Here is a 25,884-nt window from a genome sequence, read left to right on the forward strand (position 1 = left end):
CCGCTGCCGCCGCGGCGCCGACTCCGGCAGTCCGGCGCCTCGCCCTCCGCGTCCTTACCCAGTCACTGACTCCTCGGCCGCACCCGGTCAACCAGCGCGTGAGCCGCGTCGGGCTTGCGATGGGCGGCGGGCGTGGAAAGCCGCGGCGGGCGACGGGACCTGACGCTGCTGCGCTCTGGTGCGGCGGCAGGGGCCCGGCCAGGCCGCGACGGGATGGGTCGTGTGGCCGGCGCAGCTCCGTCGGCCGCCGTGCGGCGGTGGGCAGCGAGATGCCCGGCGAGCACGCACGCGTGCCGGCCGCCGGTGGGGCCGGCGAGCTCAGCTGGCAGCTGCGGCTGCGAGAAGCTGACGGGCACAGAGGCGTTGTTTGGTTTGTGCTTCAATTGTAGCGCTACAAACTTTGACCATTAATTATGGTGTCAAATAAAGTCAGTTTATAAAATCAACTTCAAAACCACTAATTATCGATTAATTGCCGTCATTAGATTCGTCGTGAAAAGTTACACCCATCTCTAAAAAGGTTTTGTAAATTGACTTCATTTAGTGCTTCATACATGCGAGATTCTTTTTTCGGGAAGTGTGCGTGCTAGAATTCTAGCACACCCAAACAAGGCCAGAAGTCAGGAGTGCGCGGTGACGTGTCGGGTGGAGCGAGTGGGCAGGTGGGCCCGGGCCATCGTTCGGTGGACTGCCTTGCCTACTGGGCTGCTGCGAGGAGCCCCAGGTTGGGCCGGCCCAGGTACGGCTAGACTGATTCTGGGAGGGAAGAAAAATAGGAAAATGAATGGCAGGTGCGCGCGTGTTGCTGATGACCGGGCACACGTGGCCGGTAGCAGCAGCAGTCACAGTGGGCCCCGCTGGCTCTGCAGTTTATGCTCTCGTTTAACTAGCGGAGACCTCGTCCCTTGTGCTGTTACGCTGAACACTGGTTTGTTCTAGAGATTTTGCAACGAAATTTGATCATTAATTACGGTGTTAAATAAAATCAGTTTATAAAATCAACTTCAGAACCATTGCGCTAGGAATTCTGAAGAATCTAATAAGATCTGTGACCGTGTGATTAAAGGATAGTTATTGTAGCACTACTATAGCCAATCATGGATTAATTACCATCATTAGATTCGTCGCGAAAAATTATACTCATGTTTAGAAAGATTTTGCAAATAGACTTCATTTAGCACTCTATACATGCGAGTTTTTTTAGAAACGTGTGTTCTAGGAATTCTAGAATAGGGGTGGTAACCAAACAAGGCCACTCGCAAGCAAGCAAACACTTTTTTCAAACACTATCGTTTACTAAGCTAATTTTCAAACACAATTTTTTCTCTACCAATATAAGTTTGGCAGAAATAAAATCAAACACAAGTGACAGCGATCTACCCAAACGAAGATTTAGGGTTTGCTTGATCGGAAGCTAAAATATTGGTATGTTAAAATATGAGTATATGATTTTTTTCTACTAAAATTCAGATAAGTTTAGAATAGTGGGATGCCTTTTTAGCTATTAACCAAACAAGTGCTAAAATTTAGAGATTTTTCTATATTTTAGCTTGATAGTATTTTGGAAGCGATTGGTATTTTGGAAGCGAATGAATCAGACCTTTTTTTTTTGCGGGTAAAAGAGAGTTTTATTAATTAGTTAGGAGGGGTACAATCATTCTTGACAAAATCATCAACGCACGCAGGCACACGTCTTAACCACACCGCAGAATGCATGTTCCTCCTAGCTAACTGAGCTAATTCATTCGCAACTAAATTACACTCTCTTTTTACCTTGGCCATTCGCCACTCAGATAACATCCGCGCTTGATCCTTGACCTCCAGCAGGATGAATCTAAGAGCGGATCGGTCTTCCTTTGCTTGCATAGCTTGGACTATTCTTATGCAATCAGACTCAACGATGACCGGCTCATGGATCCATTGTGCAGCCAGCCAGAAACCTTCTAGGCATGCCCAAGCTTCTGCTTCTGCAGCATCCTGGCATTCCAAAATGGCACGCCAAGCTGAGAGGAGAACATGGCCCATGCTGTCGCGAGCAATTACTCCAACTCCAGCTGCCCCAGACTGCTGGACAAATGAGCCATCTACAGGAGGGGGCTCCCACTTGGTCTTCCTGTCCTGCTCCTTGCTTGCCGAACTGAGCCGCTTGTTCTTGCCGGACCATGAACATGGTGCTTTCCCTTTACCTTTGACCCCTTCGCCGCCTAATAGAATTTCAGCTAAAGTAGCTTGCATGGAGAGCAGAGCATGTTCAGCTTCTGATATACTTGTTGGTCCTGCCTGATGCGTGATATTATTGTGAACTGACCAAGCCTTCCACAACAGCAGCTTGGTAAGGTCACGTTCAACATCTGAACATTGATCCAGGAGGAGCAGAAGCCAATCTGGACCGGTGTATCTGAATAACCGTCGGATGAATTTCGCCCATCTGGTCGGTAGGATATCCTTTGCCAGCTTCCAAATGAACACATTGACTTTTGGTGGAACATGACCGGCCCACACACGCTGCCACAATTTCCTCTCGCCAGTTGGAGCTGAACTGGAGCCCTGCACTCCCTGTCCAAGCTTGATTCTAAGCGCCAGGTTATAAGCACTTCGGACAGAGAACATTCCATTTCTTTCCGCGTGCCACGCTATAAAGTCTTCCGACGCCCGTACAGGAATCTTTATCTTGGCAATTTCCTCTGCATCGGCCAGATTAAAGATTTGGGGGAGCTTTTGAAGATCCCAGCCTCTTCCCTCAATATCCAACAGTTGGGACACCCATCGCAAGCGACACCTTCTCTGAGAAAAGACCCTGAGTGATATTTCCCGCGGTATCCATGGGTCTCTCCAGATACGAATTTGTGTGCCATTGCCCACTCGCCAAATGATTCCTTGCTTGAGAAGCTCCAACCTGTCTGTACCCTGCAACTAGGGTATCCACTCCTACTGTGCCAAGACTCGCGTAGTTATCCGTAACTACGCCCTAAAGAGCTGAGCAGCCGGACCCCTAGGGTCCGACTCCATCTCACCGGACCAACGGTCCCGGTCCCGGACCCGCTTACCGCTCGGGGACGGGTCCGGTGTCACCACGTGTCCCAGAGGTGGAAATGCTCAGCACCTGTGGCCGTGGACCCGGACCCCCGCAGGTGGGTCCGGGACCTCCATGTGCCATCCGGACTCCCGCAGATGGGTCCGTGACCTCCATGTGCCTATCCGGACCTCCGTGAGCTCTCGGCTCAGCTAGCTGCTCGGGAGGGGTCCAGAGCCGCCACGTGTCGCATTAAGTGCGAGTGGTTGAGGCGGGCTCTGCTGCCTCTGGGCACGGGACAACTTTTGTCAGTCCACACTGTGGATCGCCAGTTACCGAGGCAGCTCGTCAGTTACCAAGGCAAGCATTAAAGACTCAACGCCGCGCGCATGGGCGACGAAGACTCAACGCCGCGCGCATGGGCGACGAGTCATGATGACCAGCTACTGACTGGAGCAACAGTGCACGCTGCTACAGTGAACTGAGTTAGTAGTTCGGCGCTTCATCACGACCTCGACGCGCGGCTGCAGAGGCTAGACTCTACTCTGACAGTACAGCTCAAGACCACCCCTGGTCAGAAGCTACGCACGGAAGCCGGCGACAAGATCTCCGGATCTGAGGCATTGAAGGCCAAAGTGTAGTTTATAATACATCGCCGGGTCCACATGTCGGGGCCCCGCTCAGTGTACGTGCTCCCCTTGGACATATAAAAGGGAGAGCACGCCCGCTAGGACTCGGCGAACGCCAGAGGCTCTAAGGCTCTCCAGAGCACACTCAGACACACGCCAGCTCTGGCGGACTCTCTCGAGGCAAGGCAATACAACACACAGTGGACGTAGGGTATTACGCTCCGGCGGCCCGAACCACTCTAATCCTGCTGTGTTCATCGTGTTCTTGAGCGAGATCGAACTAGGACTAGCTAACCCCCGAGCACACACCCTCTGGGCTTAGGCGGGTGCTTTCCGCCACCCGGCTGTGGTTTGCAGCACCACGACACAACCCATGCATAATTGCTTGCCAAGTTGTAGAAGCTTTTGAACAGAAGGCAGTATCAACTAAGCTCCCCCTCGGAAAGTACTTGGCTTTTAGCATGCGTGCACACAAACTGTCCGGGAACTGGATTAGGCGCCAGGCCTGCCTAGCTAGCATGGCTTGGTTGAACAGACGTAGATCTTTGAATCCCAGGCCGCCACAACATTTTTTCTGGATCATCGCTTCCCAAGCAGTCCAAGCTGTTTTTTGTCGGCCATGTTTTGTGCCCCACCAGAAGTTCCTAATGATGCTCGTCAGATCATCGCATCGGCCAAGAGGGAGCTTAAAGACACCCATGATGTACGTTGGCAGAGCCTGGGCCACCGATTTGATGAGAATCTCTTTTGCTGCACTGGACATGTTCTTCTCCGAGAAGTTCTTGAGATGTTTGCTTATGCGCTCCTTCAGATACTGGAACCGATCCCCCTTCATTCTTCCTTTCAGCGTCGGGAGCCCCAAGTACCGTGCATCTAACACATCATTCTCCACCTGCAGTATAGCTTTGACCTGGTCCTTCAGGGTCAGCTGCATTTTTCCATTGAACATGATGGAGCATTTTGCTGGGTTAATCTGCTGCCCCGTGCACTGCCCATAAGTCACCAATCACTGTGTTCGGCAGCCAGCTCTAGCTCCAGCCCAACAGTATTTTCCTCTCACACCACTCCAGCCACCAGCTCCAGCTCCAGCCAGCCCAACAGTATTTTTCTCTCACACCATTCAAGTTCCAGCCTCTAGCTCCAGCCTGCCGAACACAGTGAATATCCACCTCCGCTTGATCTGCTGAGGCTTTGAAGAACAGCAGCGTGTCGTCTGCAAAAAGGAGATGAGAAACACCAGGAGCATTGCGACAGACTTTAAGCTCTTTAAGTGCTCCCGTGGTTACTTTCCTGTTAATCAAAGTAGACAATCCATCAGCAACAAAAAGGAATAGGTATGGCGAAAGAGGATCACCCTGCCGTAGACCGCGAGTTGGTGTAAAAGGTGCCGACATGACACCATTGAAACGGATAGTGTAGCGAACCGAGGTGACACAAGTCATGACCTGATCCACCCATGTACTCTGAAAGCCTAGTTTCAGTAACGCGTTGCGAAGAAAAGACCACTCAACTCTGTCATACGCCTTGGAGAGATCCAACTTGTACGCGCAAAACTTATTCCTTTCATCTGCACTAGCATTGATAGCATGTAGACACTCAAAGACAATGAGAGCATTATCAGTTATCATATGTCCGGGGATGAAAGCACTCTGATTTGGTGCAATAAGATCCTGCAGAAGAGGCCTAAGCCGGTTAACAATGCACTTAGAGACCACCTTATATATGACATTGCATAAGCTGATAGGTCGAAAGTCCTTCAGATGCTCAGGATGCGGTATTTTGGGGATCCAAACAATACAAGTGTCATTAACACCAGGCGGCATGATACCTGTCCGGAAAAACTCCTTTACTGTACAGACAACATCTTGTTTCAGCATGCCCCAGTTGCGTTGAAAGAACCGGCCAGGGAGACCATCAGGGCCGGGAGCTTTGAGAGGACTGATCTGAAACAGCGCGTCGCCGATTTCCTCGTCGCTGTATTCTTTACATAAATCAGCATTGGTCTGGGCCGTGACACTGGGTACAAGTAGGTCTATAATTTCCTGCGGGTTGACAAGATCATTTGCAGTGAAAAGGTGCTCGAAGTAATTAATAGCCATATCTTGCAACTCTTCTTTATTGGAACACCAGCTGCCATCTTCTTTTTTGAGGCGCCTAATGTAATTTTTCCTGGCCCTCCACTGCGCTTGGTGATGGAAATATTTCGTGTTCCGGTCCCCCTCCTTCAACCAGGTGATTTGCGACCTCTGCAGCCACATCATTTCCTCCCTATAAAGCAATTCATCGAGGTCACATTTGGTTTTCAAAATAGTTTCTCTATTAGCAATAGGATCATCACATTCCAAAGCCTCTAGATCTTTTCGTAGCTGCTCTAGCTGGTTGGTAACATGGCCAAACTTATCTTTACTCCAGATCTTGAGCTCCTTTGTTACACACTGCAAAGAAGCCGACAAAGCACCTAGATCGCTTCCGGGGTTTCGTTTTTGCCACGCTTGCTGAATTATAGTCCCTAGTTCCTCCTCCCTTTCCCACATTATTTCATACCGGAAGACATGTGACTGTGGGCTCTGAACTTCTGGCTGCAGAGATAGTAGAAGTGCTTTGTGGTCAGAGCGGGATGAAGTAAGATGCAGAATGCATGCCCCTGGATACAGCGCCATCCAATCAGTATTGGCCACACCCCTATCGAGCCGGACCCTGACGTTCCTATTACCAGCCTGATTGTTGTTATAGGTCCATGGTAATCCTGAAAACCCCAAATCATGAAGATCGCAGTGGCTCAATACTTCCCGGAAATCCATCATTTGACGTTCAGTTCGCGGAGTCTCCGAGAAGTGCTCATACTGCGACATGGCTTCATTAAAATCGCCAATCACCATCCATGGGCCGGTCTGTACACCACATAAGGAGCGCAAGCGCTCCCACATATCCCTTCTGTTGTCCACACGAGGCTCCCCATACAGAAAGGTCGCTCTCCATGGAACTCCATCCGGATTTTCCACCACGAGCACATCAATATAACGCTTTCCCTGGGAGAGCAGGGAAACACTAATATATTCATCCCAAAAAAGTACCAGGCCTCCACTTAACCCATCACTGTCTATTGCTAAACAGTTTTTCAGTCCAAGCTTCCAACGTAAATTCTGACTTCGGTTAGCGCTCATCCTGGTTTCTGAGAGAAAAACGATCTTTGGGTGATGCAACTTGACAAAGTTGCATAGTTCCTGTACTGTCCGGGAGTTCCCCAACCCCCGGCAGTTCCATGCCAACACATTCATAGTTCCAGGTGCAGGTCAGCCAAAACGTCGAACACCTTGACTGCAGCTGAGGGCACTTGATGTTCATCAGGACCAAATGAGCCCGCAACCAAAATCAGCACGGATGGCAATGAGTCAATGACCATGGATGATGCGGACACCGGCGTCGAGGAGCTGCTGGGGCCAGGGGGTCGAGGGACCGGACCTCCCTGGCGCCGTGGCGGAGCAGCTGGAGGCAGAGGAAACGGGTCAGACACGGAAGCGGGCGGGGTCGCGTTCACGGGGGAGCGCAGGGAGACGGGCGACAAGGAGCTGCTGGGACCAAGGGGTGGCCCTGAATCAGGGTCGAACAAACGGAGCAGAGCAAGGGGAACGACGTGAGAGAGGGAGGAAGAAAGGGAAAGGACAGAGGAGGCGGAAGCGGAGGGGAGAAATTGGAGAAGGGCTACAGGCAGCAGCGGCGCAAGTCGATTGCCACGGCAGTAAGACCGTCCACAGTGGAGGGAGCGGAGTAAATATAGTGTTTGACACTGTAAATATATTGTTTGACACTGTAGATAGAAAGAGCGTGGGAAACGAGGAGGGAGCAAATTTGCTCTTGCTCCCTCCGCTGTGGTCAGTTTTGCTCTTGCTCCCTCCACAGTGGAAGGAGCAAATGAAAGATCAAATGCACTGTTTGACACTGTAGATGCACTGTTTGGCACTGTAGACAGAGAGGACGTGGGAAACAAAGAGGGAGCAAATTTGCTCTTGCTCCCTCCGCTGTGGTCAGCCTAACGACAGCTGAGGTAACTCTAGCAGCAGTGATGAAACTGCGACTGAACACCTGCGAGGCAGGTGCACGGTCTTAAGTAACCGCCAGGTCAGCATCAATGCCGTAGCTGGCAATGGTTATCGCATAACCACCTGTCTCCACCGCCACTCACCGGATCCCCACTCCCAGACCCGGCAAGCGCCACCGCCGTTTCGGATCCGGGCCCGCTAGCGGGTCCGGAAACCCCCACCCGCTCCTCGCCGGCGAACCGCCGCCGCCGCCGCCCCCACCGGAGCTATGAAGCGCGCGCGCAGCTCCGAAGTGTTCCTTGGCGCCGGCCGGCTGCGCGCGCGCCGCCGCCTGGCGCCGCTCCTCGCCGCCGCGGCGTTCGCGTACCTCCTCTTCGTGTCCGTCAAGCTCGCCGGCTTCGGTAGTGCGGGCCCCGCGGCGGCCGTCGGCCGCCTGGCGGCCGCCGGCGCGGGCGAGCCGCTGCGGCGGCGGGTGGAGCAGCCGGCTCCCCGCGCGCGAGCCGCCGCGGTGTCCGGGTACGGCCGCATCACCGGGGAGATCCTTCGTCGGCGGGAGGCGGGCGAGGGGCGGCGGAGGCGGTGGGGGCAGCTGGGGAACTTCACGGAGCTCGAGCGCGCGGCCGCGGAGGCGTGGGCGCTCGGGGCCAGGGCGTGGGAGGCGGCGTCCGCGTTCACGGGCGACGTCGACTCCATCGCCTCGCTCGACGCGGGGGAGGGGCCGGCCGAGTGCCCCGGCTCGCTGGCCCTCGGCGGCGGGGAGACGACGGTGGCGTTCCTGCCTTGCGGGCTGGCGGCCGGGTCGGCGGTGACGGTGGTGGGCACGGCGCGGGCGGCGCGGCCGGAGTACGTCGAGGCGCTGGAGCGGAGCGGCGCGGGGAACGGCACCGTGATGGTGGCGCAGTTTGCGGTGGAGCTGCGCGGGGTGCGCGCCGCCGACGGCGAGGAGCCGCCCAGGATACTGCACCTCAACCCGCGGCTGCGCGGGGACTGGAGCGGCCGACCCGTTCTCGAGATGAACACCTGCTTCAGGATGCAGTGGGGCAGGGCGCAGCGCTGTGATGGCACTCCCTCGAGAGACGATGACCAGGGTAAGAGACGCGCTCCAACATGCTTTGTTTCGAAATTCGAATCAACGACAACAATGCAAGTAGCAACCATGGGCAACACAAGCACCCTGATATTGGGAAATGGCAAGAAACGTGTAGCCTGTATAAGGAATAATATGCCGTCAAGGCGTCAAGACACATACTTCGATCTTTCGTATAATTTGAGGCAGAAGCTTGTTGATTTTTCACCTATCTAGATACTTGTCTTGTGCGTCTATTCTTGTTTATGGTGGAGGTTTAGGCCAAAAAAAAAGAAACTTTGATGCAAGGCTGCGAAAGTGCTAAATCAATATACATATTGGCCAGTGGCTATGCATCCCAATATTTTCATTTCCGCGAATCATGTTACATTGCTTGCATAATATCTCAGTGCCTAACCAATCTGCCCCCAATTTCTGTCTGCTATGTTATGGCTACCTGTTTTTGTACTTATTCTTGCAGTCTGTTGACTTTGCAGTTGATGGATTCAGAAAATGTGAGAAATGGCAGCGTCAGGACATAGTTGAATCAAAAGAAACAAGGACAAGCTCATGGTTCAACAGGTTTATCGGCCGAGCAAAGAAACCAGAAATGACATGGCCATTCCCATTTTCAGAGGGCAATATGTTTGTTCTAACAATCCAAGCTGGTGTGGAAGGATATCATATTAACATGGGAGGCCGCCATGTTGCCTCATTTCCTCATAGGATGGTAAATTCAGTTCCCTTGCCAAAGAATCTATTTCATTACACAGATATCATGAGGTTCTTGCAAAAATATCAATGGGCGCTTCCTTTTTATTGTCAATGTTTACCAGGGATTTGCTCTTGAAGATGCGACAGGTTTAGCCGTGACAGGGGGCATAGACGTTCACTCTGTGTATGCAACAGCTCTCCCAAGGTCTCATCCTAGTTTTTCTCTGCAACAAGTATTGGAAATGTCTGAAAGATGGAAGGCTCGCCCTGTACCAGAGGAACCAATTCAGCTTTTCATTGGCATCCTCTCTGCTACAAACCATTTTGCTGAGCGCATGGCTATTAGGAAAACCTGGATGCAGTTTCCAGCCATCCAATTGGGAAGTGTAGTTGCTCGGTTCTTTGTCGCGCTGGTAAGATAGGTTCTCATGATTTCACAGTTGTTCAATCCCTTATGCTACCATAGCGTGGGCTATGCTTTAGCTCGGAACTTAATAGAGCAGTAATATAATGAGTCTTTGACCATCTTGCTTCTGTAGAGCCATAGAAAGGAGATAAATGCAGCCCTAAAGAAGGAAGCAGAATATTTTGGAGATATAGTCATTCTGCCGTTTATCGACCGATATGAGCTGGTGGTTCTGAAAACAGTTGCGATATGTCAATATGGAGTTAGTCATGCTTCATTTGTGTTAAATATCTAGTGCCAATGTATCCTCCAGCATTTTCAAATGCTCACTGCCATCATATGTATGCAGGTGCAAAATGTTACTGCAGATTATATCATGAAGTGTGATGATGACACCTTTGTGCGGCTGGATATCGTATTGCAACAAATCACTACCTACAACAGAACCTTACCTCTTTATCTTGGCAACTTGAATCTATTGCACAGGCCTCTAAGAAGTGGCAAGTGGGCTGTGACCTATGAGGTACCTTTAGCGCTAGCTCGTCCAGAGTTAACATAATAGATTTGCAACCTTTTCTGCACATATTTTCTCATAACATGTGTGTCTACAGGAATGGCCTGAAGCTGTGTATCCCCCGTACGCCAATGGACCTGGTTATGTCCTCTCAATCGACATTGCGAGAGACATAGCATCCCGGCATGCAAATCACTCCCTGAGGGTGAGGTTTACTCTCAATTGCAATGCATCTTTTCCCCCACGCCTAAAACTAACACCTCCCAATGGTGATCTCTTGCTGGCAGCTGTTCAAGATGGAGGACGTGAGCATGGGCATGTGGGTGGAGGACTACAACGCCACTGCGCCCGTGCAGTACGTCCACAGCTGGAGGTTCTGCCAGTTCGGCTGTGTGGATTACTACTTCACAGCACATTACCAGTCCCCCAGGCAGATGCTATGCCTCTGGGATAAACTCTCAGCCGGCCAAGCACGCTGCTGTAACTACAGATAACAAGGCGCTTCAGGGGTGCTGGTGGAATTAGATGGCTTTCCAGCCAGTATCCTTCGTCACACAATCATGTACAAGAGGGAGAAATTCAAGACCTCCATTGCATCCTCTGCTTTAGTTCCAGCGGATCCACTAACGGATTAACCCTAGAAACCATCTTGACGTCACATATTCTTTGATCTTTACACTGAGATTTATGGGTGTGTGCGTGGGGACAACTGCTTCACCTTCATTGAGGTGGATGCATAGATGAGGCAGGAATGAGTGGAATCCACGTTGGCTGCTTGTACAGGGGCAGGTTCATTTGTAACGATGCAAATCTGTATCCACTATTTGTGGACACTGGCCACTGTGTCTATGTCAGAAACTCATGAATGGAATGAGAAACTGTTTCCCTATCTGTGTATCTTGTGTGTTTATGCTCTGTACATCTGCTATGCATTGCATTTCCATTTTGATGGATTCCATAGTGGCTTGTGTGTTCGCTTGGCTTGTCAGCCAACCAGCACTTTTCTCTCATACCAAATTAACATCAGTCACCAGCCAGCCAACAGTACTGTTCTCTCATAACAAATTAGCACCAACCACCAGCCATAGCCAAGCGAACAGAGTGACATGTTATGCTTACAATGTTGTCGTCCTCTTGTGCGTTGACAGGGGAAAGTAAATTTTGCCCTTAAGATAGCATTGCATACCTTTGGATCTGCATTCGTATCCGTGCAATTGAGTAGTACAGAAATCTTGATGCAATTCTAAAGATTATGTGTCCACGAGCACATATCCCCTTTTTTATATAAAAAAATCATCATAATAGATCAGCTGCTTAACTACGGTTAGAATTTCATGCACTGCATGTTTGGTGCTTGCCAAAATGAAAAACAAATACTGGAAACGAATGTCAAAAGAAATGGAAACAAGGACTATCTCCTTCATTTTTGAATTTACTATCGATTGGTATATTTGCAACTCTACTACAGCATCTAATCTAAAAGAAGCTAACCGCGGTGCTTATAAGTGACTTTGAAATTCTGAGAATCAATGTCATGTGTTTTTTATTGACTTTTATACACTGTATGACATATTTTTCAAAAACAACCGCGCCACCATTCTGAGTAATAAAATATTTAAAATACAATTAATAGATTCAACCACTTGAGTTGGTGGAACCAAAGATCCTTTACTTAAACCATAAAATGCAATAACTTTTATCATCATAGACCCCTTGCATAATAGAACATCTTGTATACCACGTCTAGATACATAATTATAAAATACTAAAAAAATAAGATCACACATGGGTATGTAGGGTATGTGTGTAATCAATACAGAAGAATGTATACAGAAAGTTTTTTTAAAGGAAAATGTATACAGAAAATACAAATGTAGAATCAGGAGGTCCTCGCGGAAGTCACGGCTGAAATTCTGACTGCTGAACCGGTCGGCTTTACCGAGAAAACCCGTTTGGTGGTTTTGCTTGTCACGCGAGAGACCCTGCCCTAGCACCCGGATTACAAACCCACCGGCGAGCGGCGAAATCGGAGGCGACTCGCCGAGGGTTCCCGGCCCTCCGCCCTCTCGCCCGCTCCCCTACCGCGGCCGCAACTCGCCGCCGGCGGCCGGCGGGACACCGCGGTCCAGCGCCCCCCTCCCCCGCGGAAGCCTCTTCGGTCTTCTTCGCTAATCAGGAGGCGTCGGCCCCGCCCCGGCTCCCGGACCCGCCGCGACCGCCGCCGAACTCTACTGGCACTGGGCTGGCGCGGATTGGAGCGGAGATCGGTTCCGTGCCATCTCGGTAAGCACCCCGTAGCTTGCTCAGGTCATTTCGTGAGCCTACTGCTTGCTGCGGCAGTGAGGGATTGAAAACCTAGACCTAGTCTCGGCTCAGTTAGGCGCGGATTCGCGTGCTCCGTGGTGCCGCGCTAGTGCATTCCATCTGTATGTAGTTCGATCGGGCTCCTTTTGTTTGGCGCGCAGGGTCAATTTATAGCTGCTGCTTGTTTTCCAGAATTTGGTGCCTCGACTGAATCTCCAAACCCTAGGTTTGCCCTGGGTTGCCGGGTCTGGTTTCAAGGGCTGTTTCTGGAGTAATTGAGTTAATCATTCAGGGTTTGTAGTGATGGTTGATGTTCTGCTATCAATATGTTGCCATGCTGGATTCTGCTGGTAATAATTTACACTTGTACTGTTTGGAGCGCCGATGCCTTACCCATAATGTTTATTTCGGCATGCTTGCCTGGTACTACTTATCTTGTCAGAGTCATCATATGTATGGAATTAGCATAGTGGCATGCTGGTCCTTTGTGTAGTGCTATATTTTGTCAATTGTGGTCTGTGGGCCAATTTTTGCCGTTTAGCACTGCTCATGGCACATGAGATTGATTGTCTGATTGGCACTCTTCTACCCAGTGCTTGCCCTATTTTTGTGAGATACCTCTAGCAGACAAGCATAATGTGGATGGTGATATAATAGTGAGGAATACAGAACCCTCAATTTAATTGTGTTTCTGAACGCCTTTCTCAAGTCCAAATGCTATACTATAGCATGCTTCATGTAACCCCCCAAATCCCCAGAGGGAGGAAAACAGAGCAGAAATTGCTGCCCCTGTTTTCGTAATTGAGCAAGAATCAAGCTGATATTCTGTCATGACATGGATCATTCTGAACTTCAGCTTATATTGCTGGACTTTGGAGCCAATTTAAGTCAAACTTTAGCACTGCTTACTTCACAGCTTGGGTCAGCTAGGCATTATATCACACTAGAATTCTGTATCCCAACATATAGATTTACACAGCCATTCTACGTTTCTCATTTAATCTGATTTTGCTATAACAATCTTGGCTCTGTTACTTCATGAACATACAAAACATGGAAAGAAATACTAGGAAGAATTCTTCACTTGGTGTGCTCCATATAGACATATGGTGCCCTTACTTTCGTACGGCATGGAAACAATTAAAGAGTTTCTCAACATAAGATGTTGTTTGCAAAAAAAAAGTACTTTACACATGATGCAACTTCAACATCACAAACAAAGAAGGAAAACCAGAGCAATTTTTTACAGTGATATCATAGGTAGTCACACGTTGTCTGCTGATGCTTGCATTATCATGGGATTGAACATGTTTGTGTGATTGAATATGTAGATATATTGTAGTGTCTGTTTCTGGGAACTGGGATAAATTGAATATCAATTTCGTTCTTTGCAGAACCATTTTAGTTTACTTTTATACATTTGTGGTTATGTTTCTGCTTATCTGAATTTCAGGTGAAGATGCAATTCGTGTAGATCAAGCTCCAATCTGATGGATTCTGATGAAAAGAAGTTTGGAAAAGGTAGGTTTCTTGTTAAGACTCCACAAAATTAAATAATTGTGGACCAAAAAATTCAGAAGAAGCTAGTTATTGTGGGCTGGTGCCTTTTGTTGAGTTCCTGACTCCTCATCTCCAAATGCATAAGCAATATGATAAGCCCTAACCATATATTACAAAAATGGAAAATACCCAGGCTCAGTTGGCACAGGCTGCCTACCACTTACCCTTACCACGTTTATACCAACCCAGTGAACCACCTGAAAATTCTAATTGTGTGGCTTGTATTACAATTGACTGTTACTGCTGGAAAGCAACATCAATAGCAGCTATTCATGTGCCTGAACCCTGATAAGTGGTTCCTGTTGGTTTTCAACTCTAGCCTACATCAACTTGCTTCGGACTGAAAGGCTTTGACGTTGTTGATGTATTTGTTCAGTAATGATCTGACATCGTAATCTATATGAGGGACAAAATAACAGACTAATACAAATATAACTGCTGAATCTGGAATCCTAATAATCATATGCTTAGAATTTAAATACAAACCTTTTGGGTCTGATGTCCATTTTGCCACTCTAGGTTGGTACATCTGGTAGCTAGCTGGTTACTGGTATTTTTTATTATCCCAAATCATTACAGTATGCATATTTTACTCGTGCTGGTTTATTCTTGATTTACTATATATGTTGTTTTGGAAAATAAGCATTTTGTGATGTGACACACTGGAAACTGCTCTGTGATAATGCAATTAGTATTCTTTGTAATCTATAACGAATTTTCCTTGATGATTTTATGTGTACATCTATCTTTTTCGAATCCTGTTTGTCTGCTACATACACATTCAAATAGTATGATTTCTGCATTTCAGGGCCTAGGGAGCTCACTGGTGCTGTTGATTTAATCAGCCACTACAAACTGCTCCCGCACCATGATTTCTTTTGCAAGAAACCTTTGCCACTGGCAATCTCAGATACACATTATCTTCATAATGTCGTGGGAGACACTGAAATTCGCAAAGGCGAAGGAATGGAGCTGGATCAACTCGTTCAGAATGCATATATGAGGAATAAGCCTGCTTTTATTCAGCCTTTTGATATGGAAATACTGGGGCAAGCATTCCAGCTTCGAGAAACAGCTCCAGTAGATTTGCCCTCTGTAAGATTTTCTATCATCCATTTCCCATATGATGTTATTGAGTTTGTTTATTGTGCTGCTTTCAACATTTATTGTACCAACAGGCTGAAAAGGGTATACCTACTATTTCTGGTAAACCAAAAAGTGAGTCCAAGGACAAAGAGAAGAAACATAAAAAACACAAAGACAAAGACAGGGATAAAGATAAGGAGCATAAGAAGCATAAACATCGGCATAAAGACCGGAGTAAGGATAAAGATAAAGACAAGGACAAAGATAAGAAAAAGGATAAAAGTGGGCATCATGATTCTGGTGGCGATCATTCAAAGAAGCATCATGATAAGGTTGGTCCATTTTCTGTTTGTTGAAAACTCCAATAACTCCAAAGTCGTATTCATCGTGTCAAACTATATACCTTATGGAGTGCAATGTCAATGGTCTGTATCAGAAGAGGAAGCATGAAGGAATGGAGGACTCGACAGATGTGCATAAGCACAAGAAGAGTAAGGTACTGCTTGTCATTTGTCTCCTTACTGGTGAGCATATTTTATTTTTTGTTAACATGGCACATCATGGCAGCACAAGAGTTCCAAAACCGATGAAATGGGGAATGGACTTAGTTAACTACACTTCCTAGTTCTAGTCGTCAATCCTTGTAACTTGCTGTTAAAAGGAAACTCCGATGGTTTCTGTCATCAAAACTCTGCAGAATAGTGGTATGTGCTTCTTTACTTAAATATGGATTCAATTTATTTTTCGTGTAACCTCACTTGGATATTGTATGTTCAGGGATATTTGGCTTGCATAGCTTGTCTTACTTTGGTTGCTCTATTGTCCACCGCTGAAAACACGAACATGCAAATGTTTCAGTTAGAGGTCCATTGTTAGGTTGTGCTTTTAAGCCAATCAGGTTATATTTATATTCATTTAAGCTTAACTGATGAATAGACCAACACTTGGTGACTTTATTTGTCCATGAGGTTGATAAGACTTCCTTTTGTTTGATATACCTAATACCCTAACATTAGTCTCATTTGATCTTTACCTGCACCTCAGGAACATCCAAATATGCAGTGGCAGAGATAGTTACTCAGATTCTATACGGGCACTTAATTTTAACTGTTGTTTCCCCCCTTTGTGCTCACTTGCTAAGATGAGAGTTAAATCTTATATGTTCCTTCAGAGACCAAAAGAGAGACGAATTGATATGGAACATAATAATCTATTAATAAAAATACTTGCTTGCAGACTTACAGTGCACTTGTTTTGCATAAAAAAGGCATGTCAATCTCAAGTCTTCCATAATTGGCACTTTTTACAAAAATATGGTAAATCATTATAGTTTGAAGAATCTGGCTAACTTCTATGCGTGTTTGCATGGTGCAGGTATCATTATCATGAACTGAACCTGTTTGACAAGAACACCATAATTGAGGTCGTCTTGCAGCATCCATTCTTATGAAAGTTGTATTTGTTAATAGGGGACTAATCCATTGTACCATTGCGACTTTCTGTTCCTCCCTGAAGAACAACTGGTTGTAGGAACACTTGACAGGACGTATAACAAGATTGTTTCGATTATTAGGGCTAGTGCACCCTTCAAAAATAGGCTTTTAATTGAACCCGTGATGTAGCATGATTCCCCTTGTGGAGTGAAGTGGAATGCTAAAGATACAAAAGTGAACCGTAGGATCTTGTCTTACCCCATTGACAAAACTTAGTACATTTAGTAGTAGCGGACAGATATAGAATGCGCAGCCTAGAGATGTAGTTGAGAGCAGGGAATCAAAGCATATTTTGTGTTTGTCGCGCCAATATTGATTCAAAGAGTGGGATGATTTGTTGTTTAATCAGTAGCTAAATGCTGGTCGTCAGTCTCACGTTTTTCTTTTGTGGCAAGTGTGTTTCTTTGTCAAACTGTGGTTGATCCATATGAGGAAGGAATGTGGTCAAATGAGCCCGGTGCTCCTTATTTAACCATGAATAAGGTTTCATTGGTAATGAATGTACTGCAAAGTTTACCAGCTCGTGTCTAAAACTCTAAATGCGGCCTTTTCTGCATGTACTGCTACCAAGATCTCATATGGGACAAATGGGGACCAAAGGGTTAAGCCTTGCTTTATTTCCACAGCTCCTTCAGGGTACATTGCTTCAAGATTGTAATCATATATGCATGTAAATTGTACAACCTTTACTCCTTTAGTGTGACCTGCAGCATAGTAAAGAGGAAACCAAGAATTGCTCTAGAACCAAGCAAAGGACGATATGCATCCTAAAAATGACCAAAGATCAAAGAAGAACATCATGACAAGCACATGACCATGCACTATACCAGCTTGGACCATATTATAGCAAACACGTGGAGGAAAGCCAAAAATCTTGTATTTGAAGCTGTTGAACTATTATATGTTAAGCCAATGGTTAGAATCCTAGAAAAAATGAATTATAGAAAGGGAATACCAATAAAGGATTGTTCGGTTACACATGGATTTATTCTGAGCCAGAAATAATAGAAACAATAAGAGGCTTATGATAGGTTCTATGAGAGACCGAGATTTATTCCGGATTAAAAACTAATTGTAATAAAATAAACTATGATAGGTGCATCAAGAGACGGGGATTGATTCCACATCTCTTAACTCATAGATTGATTCCCGGTCTCTTGTTGCAATTAGTTCTCAACCCGAAATAAATCCCGGTTTCTTGGTGTATCAATCATGAATCTCTTATTCTACATAGCATTCCCGAACAAGACCTTAATCATCGTGAGCATGGCTGGCTCGAATTGAACTAGAAAGGCTCCCCGCATGCTGCACGGTGGTCGACGATATATTATTGAGCCTCAAGTACGGATTATACATGAGTGTATTGCATACACAATTATAATCTACCATATCTGGAGATTTCCCAATATATCGTAACACATTACACATAGTGGTGGGATAAGTGGAGACCATTCATTGTACACCTGCAACATTAGTTGAAAATATGTACTTAGAAAACATAGATATTCCTGCAAAGAAAACGTAGAAAACGCATGCTGGATGGACAACATGGTATATAACGTGTGCCACTTGCAAAGATTCATGCAGAAGTATGATAATAATATGCATGCTGTATACGGGCATATTTGCTAGTGTATATGAATTGTTAGATTCTAGCATCGAGGGAACATGTCCCGGAGCATGTTTTAAGATCTATCATCTGGCAGCATTTACCGCCTAGTTTTAAGATCAACCGGCGGTGTCAGTTCACTATATGTTAGTAATACACAGCAGTGGCGGAGCTACATGTCGGCAAAAGAGGGCTATGGCCTCCCTTGTCCAAATGAAATTACATAGGTATATACAAAATTGAAACATTGAAGGTCCATCTTGTGTGCATCAAATTATCTAGGCTGGCAGCCACGCAAGAAGTTGCAGACAGCACGCAGCATCGGAGTGACGACCGCATCGTCGCTTACGCCTCATCGCCTCATCAGCCCCCTACCGCCCCTCCACCTAGTCTGCGGTCTCCATCATCTGCTGCTCGCCCACCTCCGCAACGCGGCCGTGAGATGAATCGGACTTCGGTTGTCGCAATCCACCAATTCCAATCAATTTGTGGTTCGTCCAATCACTAGCGCCGGCAGGCTTCTTCCTCCTCGGTTCTTAGTCAGGGAAAAATAACCCCCCTACCGTTCATTTCTAGCTCCGCCACTGATACACAGTCATTACATTTAAAAGCTGATACTCCCATATAAATAAGAAGAATCGTCCATGGCATGCTGGCAAATTAAGGGCACACAAGCACACATGGGTTTGAGCAAAAAAAAGAGGCAAGCAAGCAAACATAGTACATGTATCTCCGATGACTCATGGGAGAGAGCTGCCTACCACACTCAACTGGAGCAGCTTATTGAAAGCATCACAACATGAGAAACACACACGCAACCTCGAAATATTGTAGGAAAAGAAACCGGGCGCCTAGCGAGGGCAGGATCAGCAGCAGCAGCAGCAAAACAGACGAATTAATGCAGAATAAGCAACTAACCATCAAAGCAATCAAACATATATAATAATCAACCCGAAGCAGCAGCAGCAGCAGCAGCAGCAGGGGTGTGTTCTTCATCAGGTTGGGGCTCAGGACGGCCTGGAATCCCGAAACTGTGAATCTTGTCGGGTAAGGTCTCCATCCCCATGCACGACCAAAGGAGCCAGACATTGGTGAGGAACTCCCCACCATGAGCTAGGCTCTTGGCATGCTCGTAGCCCCGGCATCTGCTGGCAGAGTAACAGAGCATCTCCACCCACACGCCTTGGATCACCTCCCACATCTTCCCTTCGTCGTTGAGGCCGATGAGCGCTTCAGCGAGTTTGCACGCATTGGAGATCATCGGAGCTTTCTCCATAAGATCATCATCACCTCGTTCGTCGCCATAGATCCGCTGGGCGATGCTTCCTTCGTCGAGCGACGGCAGCAGTTCGTCCTTGATCATGTGCTCGATCTGATCACAAGCAATCATGAACAGATCCTGCCTTGTCCCGACCATTAGCATCTCAGGGCAAACAAAAAGCAGGTAGATCATGTGGTTGGATATTATCTCACTGTTGCGGCGACTTGGGATGATGTCGGATGTGTTGGTGGTGCAGCGAGAGCAGAGGTCCGCGGCAATGTGCCAGATAAGGACACACTCATCAAATGGCAGGCCCAAGCTCCCCCCTAGTTGTCTCATAAGGTCGTGCTTCCACAGAGTCTGCTCGCCCCTGAGATTGTTGAATCTTCTGTACGTGGCTGGGCCACGTATGTACGCCTTCCACCCATCTTCTGCGAGCTGACGAACCAGCACCGAGATCTGCTGGGCTGCGGGTTCATGCCAGATGCACCGGTGCTTGTTGATGCGGTCGCTGATGTAGCTGAAGCCAGGAAGCTTCATCAGAGAGCTGGGCACCTCCTTCCGATCAAAGAATACCATGATGTTGTGCTGCGAAACCATGTCTTGCCAGGTATAAACCATGTCCCCCATACTAATTTCATCAGATATACATCGAGACACAAATAGGCCTAATAGATGGGGGAGCCAGAAGGGTGAGAACTCAATCACAGCCGTGGTAGCAAACAGGATGTGCGTCACCGTGATGTCGCTCTTATTGTAACCATCCTTGCTGCTCTTGCTAAAGAGGACCACAGAGGCTAAGGCCAGACTCGGGAGCAAAGACAACAGACAGAAGCCAACGAAAGTGTTTGCTGATCTTAGTTTGGTGTATAGGGTCGAAAATTGCATCTGGATCCATTCCCGCAGCATCCTGTGCCCATACACTTCGTCAAACTTGAGGAAAGACTGCAGGCAGTGAAGCCGAGCGGAGTATGGAGCAGATAGATCGAGGAACGTCCCGTAGAGGAAATTTACGTCCCGCCCCATCCATTCCTGGAACTCTTTCAATTGATCACTGTCACTTGCCTTTGCCCCTTCTTTTACGTACACCTGTGCTTTCTCGACTTATTCTTTCATCGAGTAGCTGGCTTCTAATTGGTACTTGATTTCTTCCACAAATCCTTCTAGCTCCTGGCGATTGGTGCAGCAGATAAGCCAGGCAACACCTCTTGTGGTCGTTTCTTGGCTTCTTGCCAGGGACAACTTGCTGGAGGCCACGGCGCGGAAGCTTGCCCTCCGGATCGGAGGGCCCAAGGCTTCTCACTGAATCTGATGATGCCAACGATGAAGAGCAGCACCGCTGCCTGCAAGAGCCTCTTCTCGCCGGACCACCACTTGCAGAAGATGTACAGGGCGACCGTGACCTGGGACACCAGGGTGATGGCATGCCGCTTCCACAGCTCGTTGTCCTCGAGGCTGTAGGCAGTGATAGACCAGCCGCCGCCGAGGTGGATGAGGAGGACAGGCGCCCATATCACCTCCACAGCGCTGCCTCCTCCATCCACCGTCGTCTGCTGCTTCTGGTGGTTGAAGAGAGTGGCCAGCGCGTAGATCGCCAGGTCATGTGTTGACGACCAAAATTGGCATTAGACAATACAGACCGGTCTGATCGGTACGCCCTAGCGGTCTGACCGGTACGCCCTAGCGGTCTGACCGGTCAGACGCTGTAGTCGGTTCGGCAGCAGCCGACCGGTCTGATCGGTAGGGTCGACCGGTCTGACCGGTACAAGTGGAATCCGAGTATAACTAGAGATTTTAATAGATTTAGATCTTGTAATAGTTTTTTTTTTCAGGATTCGATCTTAGCTTTTACCTTTTACTGGAGCAACTCCTGTCTCTTAGTTGTTCAAGTCGACCTCGGGGTAGTGATGTGCACGTACAAATTTCAATAGCTTCAAGCACAATAATTTTTCATGCATGATGAAGCTTCAAGTCCAGTGCATGCTGGTCTTTAACCCAATACCAACGAGAGCAAAAGGCCTCCAGAGGCTCAGTAGATCGAAATACCATGTCAGACATAAGCTTCTTGAGTATATACTGTATATATGAGCATCCTTGCACCAGTTGACCTATCAGTTGTCTGCATTTCAATTCGACGTTGCACTACTATGGAAATGGCCAAATATAATTTGAACATATTATAGGATATATTCATATATAACTGCAGCAGTAGAACAGTAATCTGCAACGTTGATTTTGATATATTTAATTCAATTTTGGTGCACGTATTCACATTAGTTTGACCTAGGATTAGTCTTAAACATTTTCAAACTTAATTTAACCATAACATTGTTTACTAACATACAAACATGTAAAGATCAAGAACATCAAACCAAACAGTAAATAAGTTCTTTTCTTAAACTATCAAGATTTCGAGTGTGGCAGGCGATGTCACAACCAGAAAAAAGGAAAAGAAAATAAAAAAATCCCGCTGGGCCCCACCTGTCAGTCTCCCCTCTCCCTCTCCTCTCTGTTTTGCGCCGCGGCACGCACGCGTCGTCGCCGGCGGCCATCCTCGGGCCACGTGCCGTCAATCCTCGTGCGCCGTGCCCAACCGTCCCTCCTCTCTCGCCTCAAGACCCCGCCCCGACCCCCGTTCCCCTCAAACCCTAACCCTAGCCCTTTCCCTCCACCACCGGCGCCGTCCCGAGCTCCCGTCGCCGCCCGCTGCCGCGATTCGCCGTCGCCGGTGAGCGTCGCCTAGATTCCTTGCGCGGGGAGCTTCATCTCCCTCCCCGTGACCGAGTTCGCCCCTCACCCGGCCTCATTCGCCTCCCTGCAGGGCCACCGCCGCTCGTCTCCGCCCGCCGCCGCCCCTGCTCGTCGCGCCGCCCCTCCACCGCCGCTACTCGCCTGCATCTCCGCCGGTGAGGCTCGCTGCCTCCTTCTCTTTCCCGTGCGCGCTTCCCCCTGGCCGCTGCGGCCCCGCCTCGCGCCGCCACCGTCCGCCGGCGCCGCTGCGTCACGCCGCGCGCGCGGGCTGCGCGGTGGCCGCGCCCACGACGCGCCCTGGCTGTGCCCCGCCGCGGGTCAAGGCCACTGGTTGGCCTTGACTCGGGCCGGTGGGCCGCTGGCCAGCGGGCCCCACCCGTCAGCGCCTGCGGGTGTGGAATCCGGGTGTATCTAGTGATTTTGGTTAGAATTTCTTTAGGTTTTATCTATCAGCAAACTTGCAAAATGTGTAGAAATTCATGTATCGCTTCAACAATTATGAAACTTGTTTTGTTGGATTCCACTAGATGAGATCTACTCAAGAAAAATATTGTTTTGCATGTTACTTTGTTGTAGATTTATCTATAGATTTATCTTGCAAAAGTGAGTTTATTGCTTGGTTATTTGTGTACTGCTAGATAAATGCCAAACCAAATTTTGTTAGACTCCTTGTGAGGTGTAGTTTTCAGTGGTGCAGCTTGTTCACATGATTCCTTGCTGTTGGTTAGGGTTTCATTTCGTTTTCGTGCTTGCTGTCCAAAATGTGGTTTAATATAGAACTTCTTGTTGGAAAGTGATAAAATGGCAAAACCAGTTTTGTGAGCCTTGTGTTCCTTCCTAGTTTGCTTAATAATTTTCTTGGATTTGTTTAGTTTAGTTTGCATTCCTTTCCTGTTTTATCTTGTTTTGATTAGCTGAAAATTGTTCTATTTATGATTAATTCTAGGAAAATGCTTTTGCTGCAAAACCAATTTTCCTGAGTCCCTTGTATCATCCTCTGCATGTTTATTTTTTTTCATGATTAATGCTTGTTGTTAAGTTCGTTTCTTAATTCGTGCATCGCATTCATGCATTTTAGTGACCGAACCGTCGGAGAACGAACTCGTGGAACCCGCCGAGTCCGTGGAGGCTGAACCCGGAATCCCGTTCGTGGTCGAGTCTGAAGCTAACCAAGGCAAGCAGCTAAGCATGAATCCTTGCTCCTTTTAATCTGACTTAACTAGATATCTCACCGGGTAATGTGGGGTTATATATAGTATGTATGTATTGCATTCTTATACCTAATTTCCTGCATTATCTTCCTTGAATTGTTAACCATGTCCTTGTCACTTGTTAGTCAGTAATAACTTAATCTGACTAGATGCTTAGCCCGGCTTAGAGTACTTCTTTTGCTCGCTAGACAGGAATAGTCTGGAGGATCACACTTACTGGTTACCCTTGATCGCACTGGTTTGGTTTAGTGGTATGAGTTTGGTAGTATCGAGATTCGAGCGGAATAGTAGGGCCTAGAGAATGAAGTCACATGGGCATAGTCCGCTTGGATCGATTAAGGACCGAGTTGATGCCATCGGCCTTGAGCACCTTTCCGTGCTACCACATATCCAATATAATGGAACGGATGAGCCAAATACCTTCTTTGACTTGATCATTGGGGCCCGGCCCCAGATGCGTGGCCATCGGGCTATGCAGGGAGGCTTAGCAGGTCCCCGAGTGGAACTATGTGTAGGAAAATTTAGAGATGTCCTCGGTGGAACTAAGTCTCCACGCGCAAGCTGGGCGTACCCTCAACGGTTGAGCCTTGTTGGGAACGGTTGACGTGAGTACCCCCCTTGCCCGGCGTGACCGGTTGGGTGAGTCGCATGGTCCTCGCGTCGTGTGGGTAAAGTAGTACACCCTTGCAAGGTTATAACCAATTCGAATTGCCGCGCTCTCGGATATGAGCAAGCTCTTGGTTCGTCGAATTCTTCATAGAGAGTTTCGGTATTGTTGGCTTTGGTTTCATGTCATGTTGAGGATCTGTTATGTATATTGTGTTACTCTCTTAATCAACTAAAATTCTGGGGGTTGGGCAAGATTAATTAAGTTTGCTAGGTGATAGTCTAGGCAGCTTATGCTTATGCAATAAGTACTTAAACTTAAAGCTTTTCCTTGAGCCTTTGCATGATCCTTGTTTATTTAATCGCGTAAGTCTTGCGGAGTACCTTTTGTACTCAGGGTGCTTTCTAAACCTAGTTGCAGGTGAGCCAGAAGTGGTGTTCGGCCATTTCTACCCCGCTGATCCTAATGCGGGGGAAGAGTAGGCTGTTGCTGCTGTGGTGATGTCCTTGAGCAAGGCATCATCATCTTAAGTAAGTTTTATCGTAGCTGAGCTTCGGGAGAGCATGTATTTTCAATAAGCTCTAAATCTCTGTTTGATATGACTCGCGTGAGCCCAAGGCTTGTAAAGTGAAGCTTGAAACCCACCTATATTAAACTTGTAATATTAAGTCTCGAACTCTGGTTTTATATAACTGCTCTTTGTGGATTGTTGGCTATGTATTCGATTGTATACGGTATGTGCATATGCTGATTCTGGGCGTATGTTGGAGCACATACCGGGACTACCGGATTTGGTATTATTTTGAATGAATGACGTGTCGGTTATTCGTGTCTCTAGATGTGGGACAACACGTGGCACGCTCTACGGCAAGCACGTGTTAACTCTCATCTGGGTGATAATGACCGGCGGTTCGTTTAAAATAGTATCAAATTGGGCGGTTCTCACAACGGGTATCAGAGCTAAGGTTTCCATGAAGTGAACCTAAAATTGGCTTAGTGGGTTGAGAGTCAAATAAAATTTGACTACTTGCACTAATGTTTACTTTTGCTAAAACTTTGAACTTAAGGCTGGTTGCTACCTTTCTTCCTTGGTCTTAGAGCTATTTCTTCCTTATTGCTTCACTTGTTTAATTAAGATATGCTTAACCTCTCTTGTCTGCATGAGTAGCGGTAGCGTAGGAAAACCCTTTCACCCTCTGGAAACCTTTTAAGCCTCTTACCGGGGTTGAGAGGGTGAGAATCACCCATTCTCCTAAGTGCTAGTAGGAGGGTTGTAGCGCTGCTGAACAATGCGGTTGTTTCGGGTCGTAAGTGAGTGCTAGAACGTTAAGGCGTGCTCACGATGTGAGGAGACGTCATGTTGCATTCATACTTCGCATGCATGCATATTTTTCTTTTGGTTTTCAAATCTGCATCTAATTAATCTAGTGTGCCGTGGTTTATCTTTCGCTGAACTCGTTCTTGCTAACCTTAGTGGGCCAAATCTATCCTTTCTCTTAGATATGTTGTTCCGGTGTTGATCGTGTGTTAGATTTTTATCTACACATTATCTTTCCACCCTGCCTTTGAGTATCATTCTCTATCTTTCATTCCTGACCGCTAACCGTTTTGTTTATTAAC

The 25,884-nt window shown here is 47.5% G+C and overlaps 3 protein-coding genes across 5 annotated transcripts; 2 read left to right on the plus strand and 1 right to left on the minus strand.

Annotated features, from left to right (window-relative positions):
* Positions 1-62: 62 nt before the first annotated feature.
* On the minus strand, positions 63-4,645 carry LOC120668046. The gene is made up of 3 exons (XM_039948003.1): positions 4,014-4,645; positions 1,653-2,896; positions 63-391 (listed from the first exon to the last, which is right to left on the minus strand). Exons 1-3 carry the CDS (start codon positions 4,589-4,591, stop codon positions 63-65), a joined length of 2,151 nt encoding a protein of 716 aa, XP_039803937.1. The 5' UTR covers positions 4,592-4,645.
* Positions 4,646-7,807: 3,162 nt separating this feature from the next.
* LOC120666930 (hydroxyproline O-galactosyltransferase GALT2-like) lies at positions 7,808-11,279 on the plus strand. Its single transcript, XM_039946921.1, has 7 exons — positions 7,808-8,770; positions 9,246-9,478; positions 9,585-9,875; positions 10,002-10,130; positions 10,218-10,391; positions 10,480-10,587; positions 10,670-11,279. Exons 1-7 carry the CDS (start codon positions 7,951-7,953, stop codon positions 10,874-10,876), a joined length of 1,962 nt encoding a protein of 653 aa, XP_039802855.1. The 5' UTR covers positions 7,808-7,950; the 3' UTR covers positions 10,877-11,279.
* A 1,045-nt stretch (positions 11,280-12,324) lies between these two features.
* Positions 12,325-17,297, plus strand: LOC120666931 (mediator of RNA polymerase II transcription subunit 19a-like). 3 transcript variants are annotated; one of them, XM_039946922.1, is made up of 7 exons: positions 12,325-12,665; positions 14,140-14,207; positions 15,055-15,341; positions 15,425-15,664; positions 15,769-15,828; positions 15,900-16,036; positions 16,707-17,297. In XM_039946922.1, exons 2-6 carry the CDS (start codon positions 14,177-14,179, stop codon positions 15,942-15,944), a joined length of 663 nt encoding a protein of 220 aa, XP_039802856.1. In that variant the 5' UTR covers positions 12,325-12,665; positions 14,140-14,176; the 3' UTR covers positions 15,945-16,036; positions 16,707-17,297. The 3 variants fall into 3 exon arrangements, with proteins under 3 accessions (XP_039802856.1, XP_039802858.1, XP_039802857.1); XM_039946924.1 differs by having other exon boundaries at positions 12,345-12,665; positions 15,769-15,823; XM_039946923.1 differs by lacking the exon at positions 12,325-12,665 and adding an exon at positions 12,731-13,036.
* The last annotated feature ends 8,587 nt before the right edge of the window (positions 17,298-25,884 follow it).

Source organism: Panicum virgatum, chromosome 3N, assembly GCF_016808335.1.
Source record: "Panicum virgatum strain AP13 chromosome 3N, P.virgatum_v5, whole genome shotgun sequence".
Lineage (NCBI taxonomy): Eukaryota > Viridiplantae > Streptophyta > Magnoliopsida > Poales > Poaceae > Panicum > Panicum virgatum.

Bases quoted from the DNA above. Each gene is read 5' to 3' on its own strand.
- LOC120668046 (XM_039948003.1), bottom strand. From the start codon at position 4,591: ATGTTCAATGGAAAAATGCAGCTGACCCTGAAGGACCAGGTCAAAGCT. The intron at 2,897-4,013 runs GTTGTGTCGTGG...GGGTACAGACAG, and splicing joins TGGCAAGCAATTATGCATGG to GTTGGAGCTTCTCAAGCAAG. The intron at 392-1,652 runs GTACCCCTCCTA...CAAAGTTTGTAG, and splicing joins TGATTTTGTCAAGAATGATT to CGCTACAATTGAAGCACAAA.
- LOC120666930 (XM_039946921.1), top strand. From the start codon at position 7,951: ATGAAGCGCGCGCGCAGCTCCGAAGTGTTCCTTGGCGCCGGCCGGCTG. The intron at 10,131-10,217 runs GTTAGTCATGCT...ATATGTATGCAG, and splicing joins TTGCGATATGTCAATATGGA to GTGCAAAATGTTACTGCAGA. The intron at 10,392-10,479 runs GTACCTTTAGCG...GTGTGTCTACAG, and splicing joins AGTGGGCTGTGACCTATGAG to GAATGGCCTGAAGCTGTGTA.
- LOC120666931 (XM_039946922.1), top strand. From the start codon at position 14,177: ATGGATTCTGATGAAAAGAAGTTTGGAAAAG. The intron at 15,342-15,424 runs GTAAGATTTTCT...TTGTACCAACAG, and splicing joins CTCCAGTAGATTTGCCCTCT to GCTGAAAAGGGTATACCTAC. The intron at 15,665-15,768 runs GTTGGTCCATTT...GGTCTGTATCAG, and splicing joins CAAAGAAGCATCATGATAAG to AAGAGGAAGCATGAAGGAAT.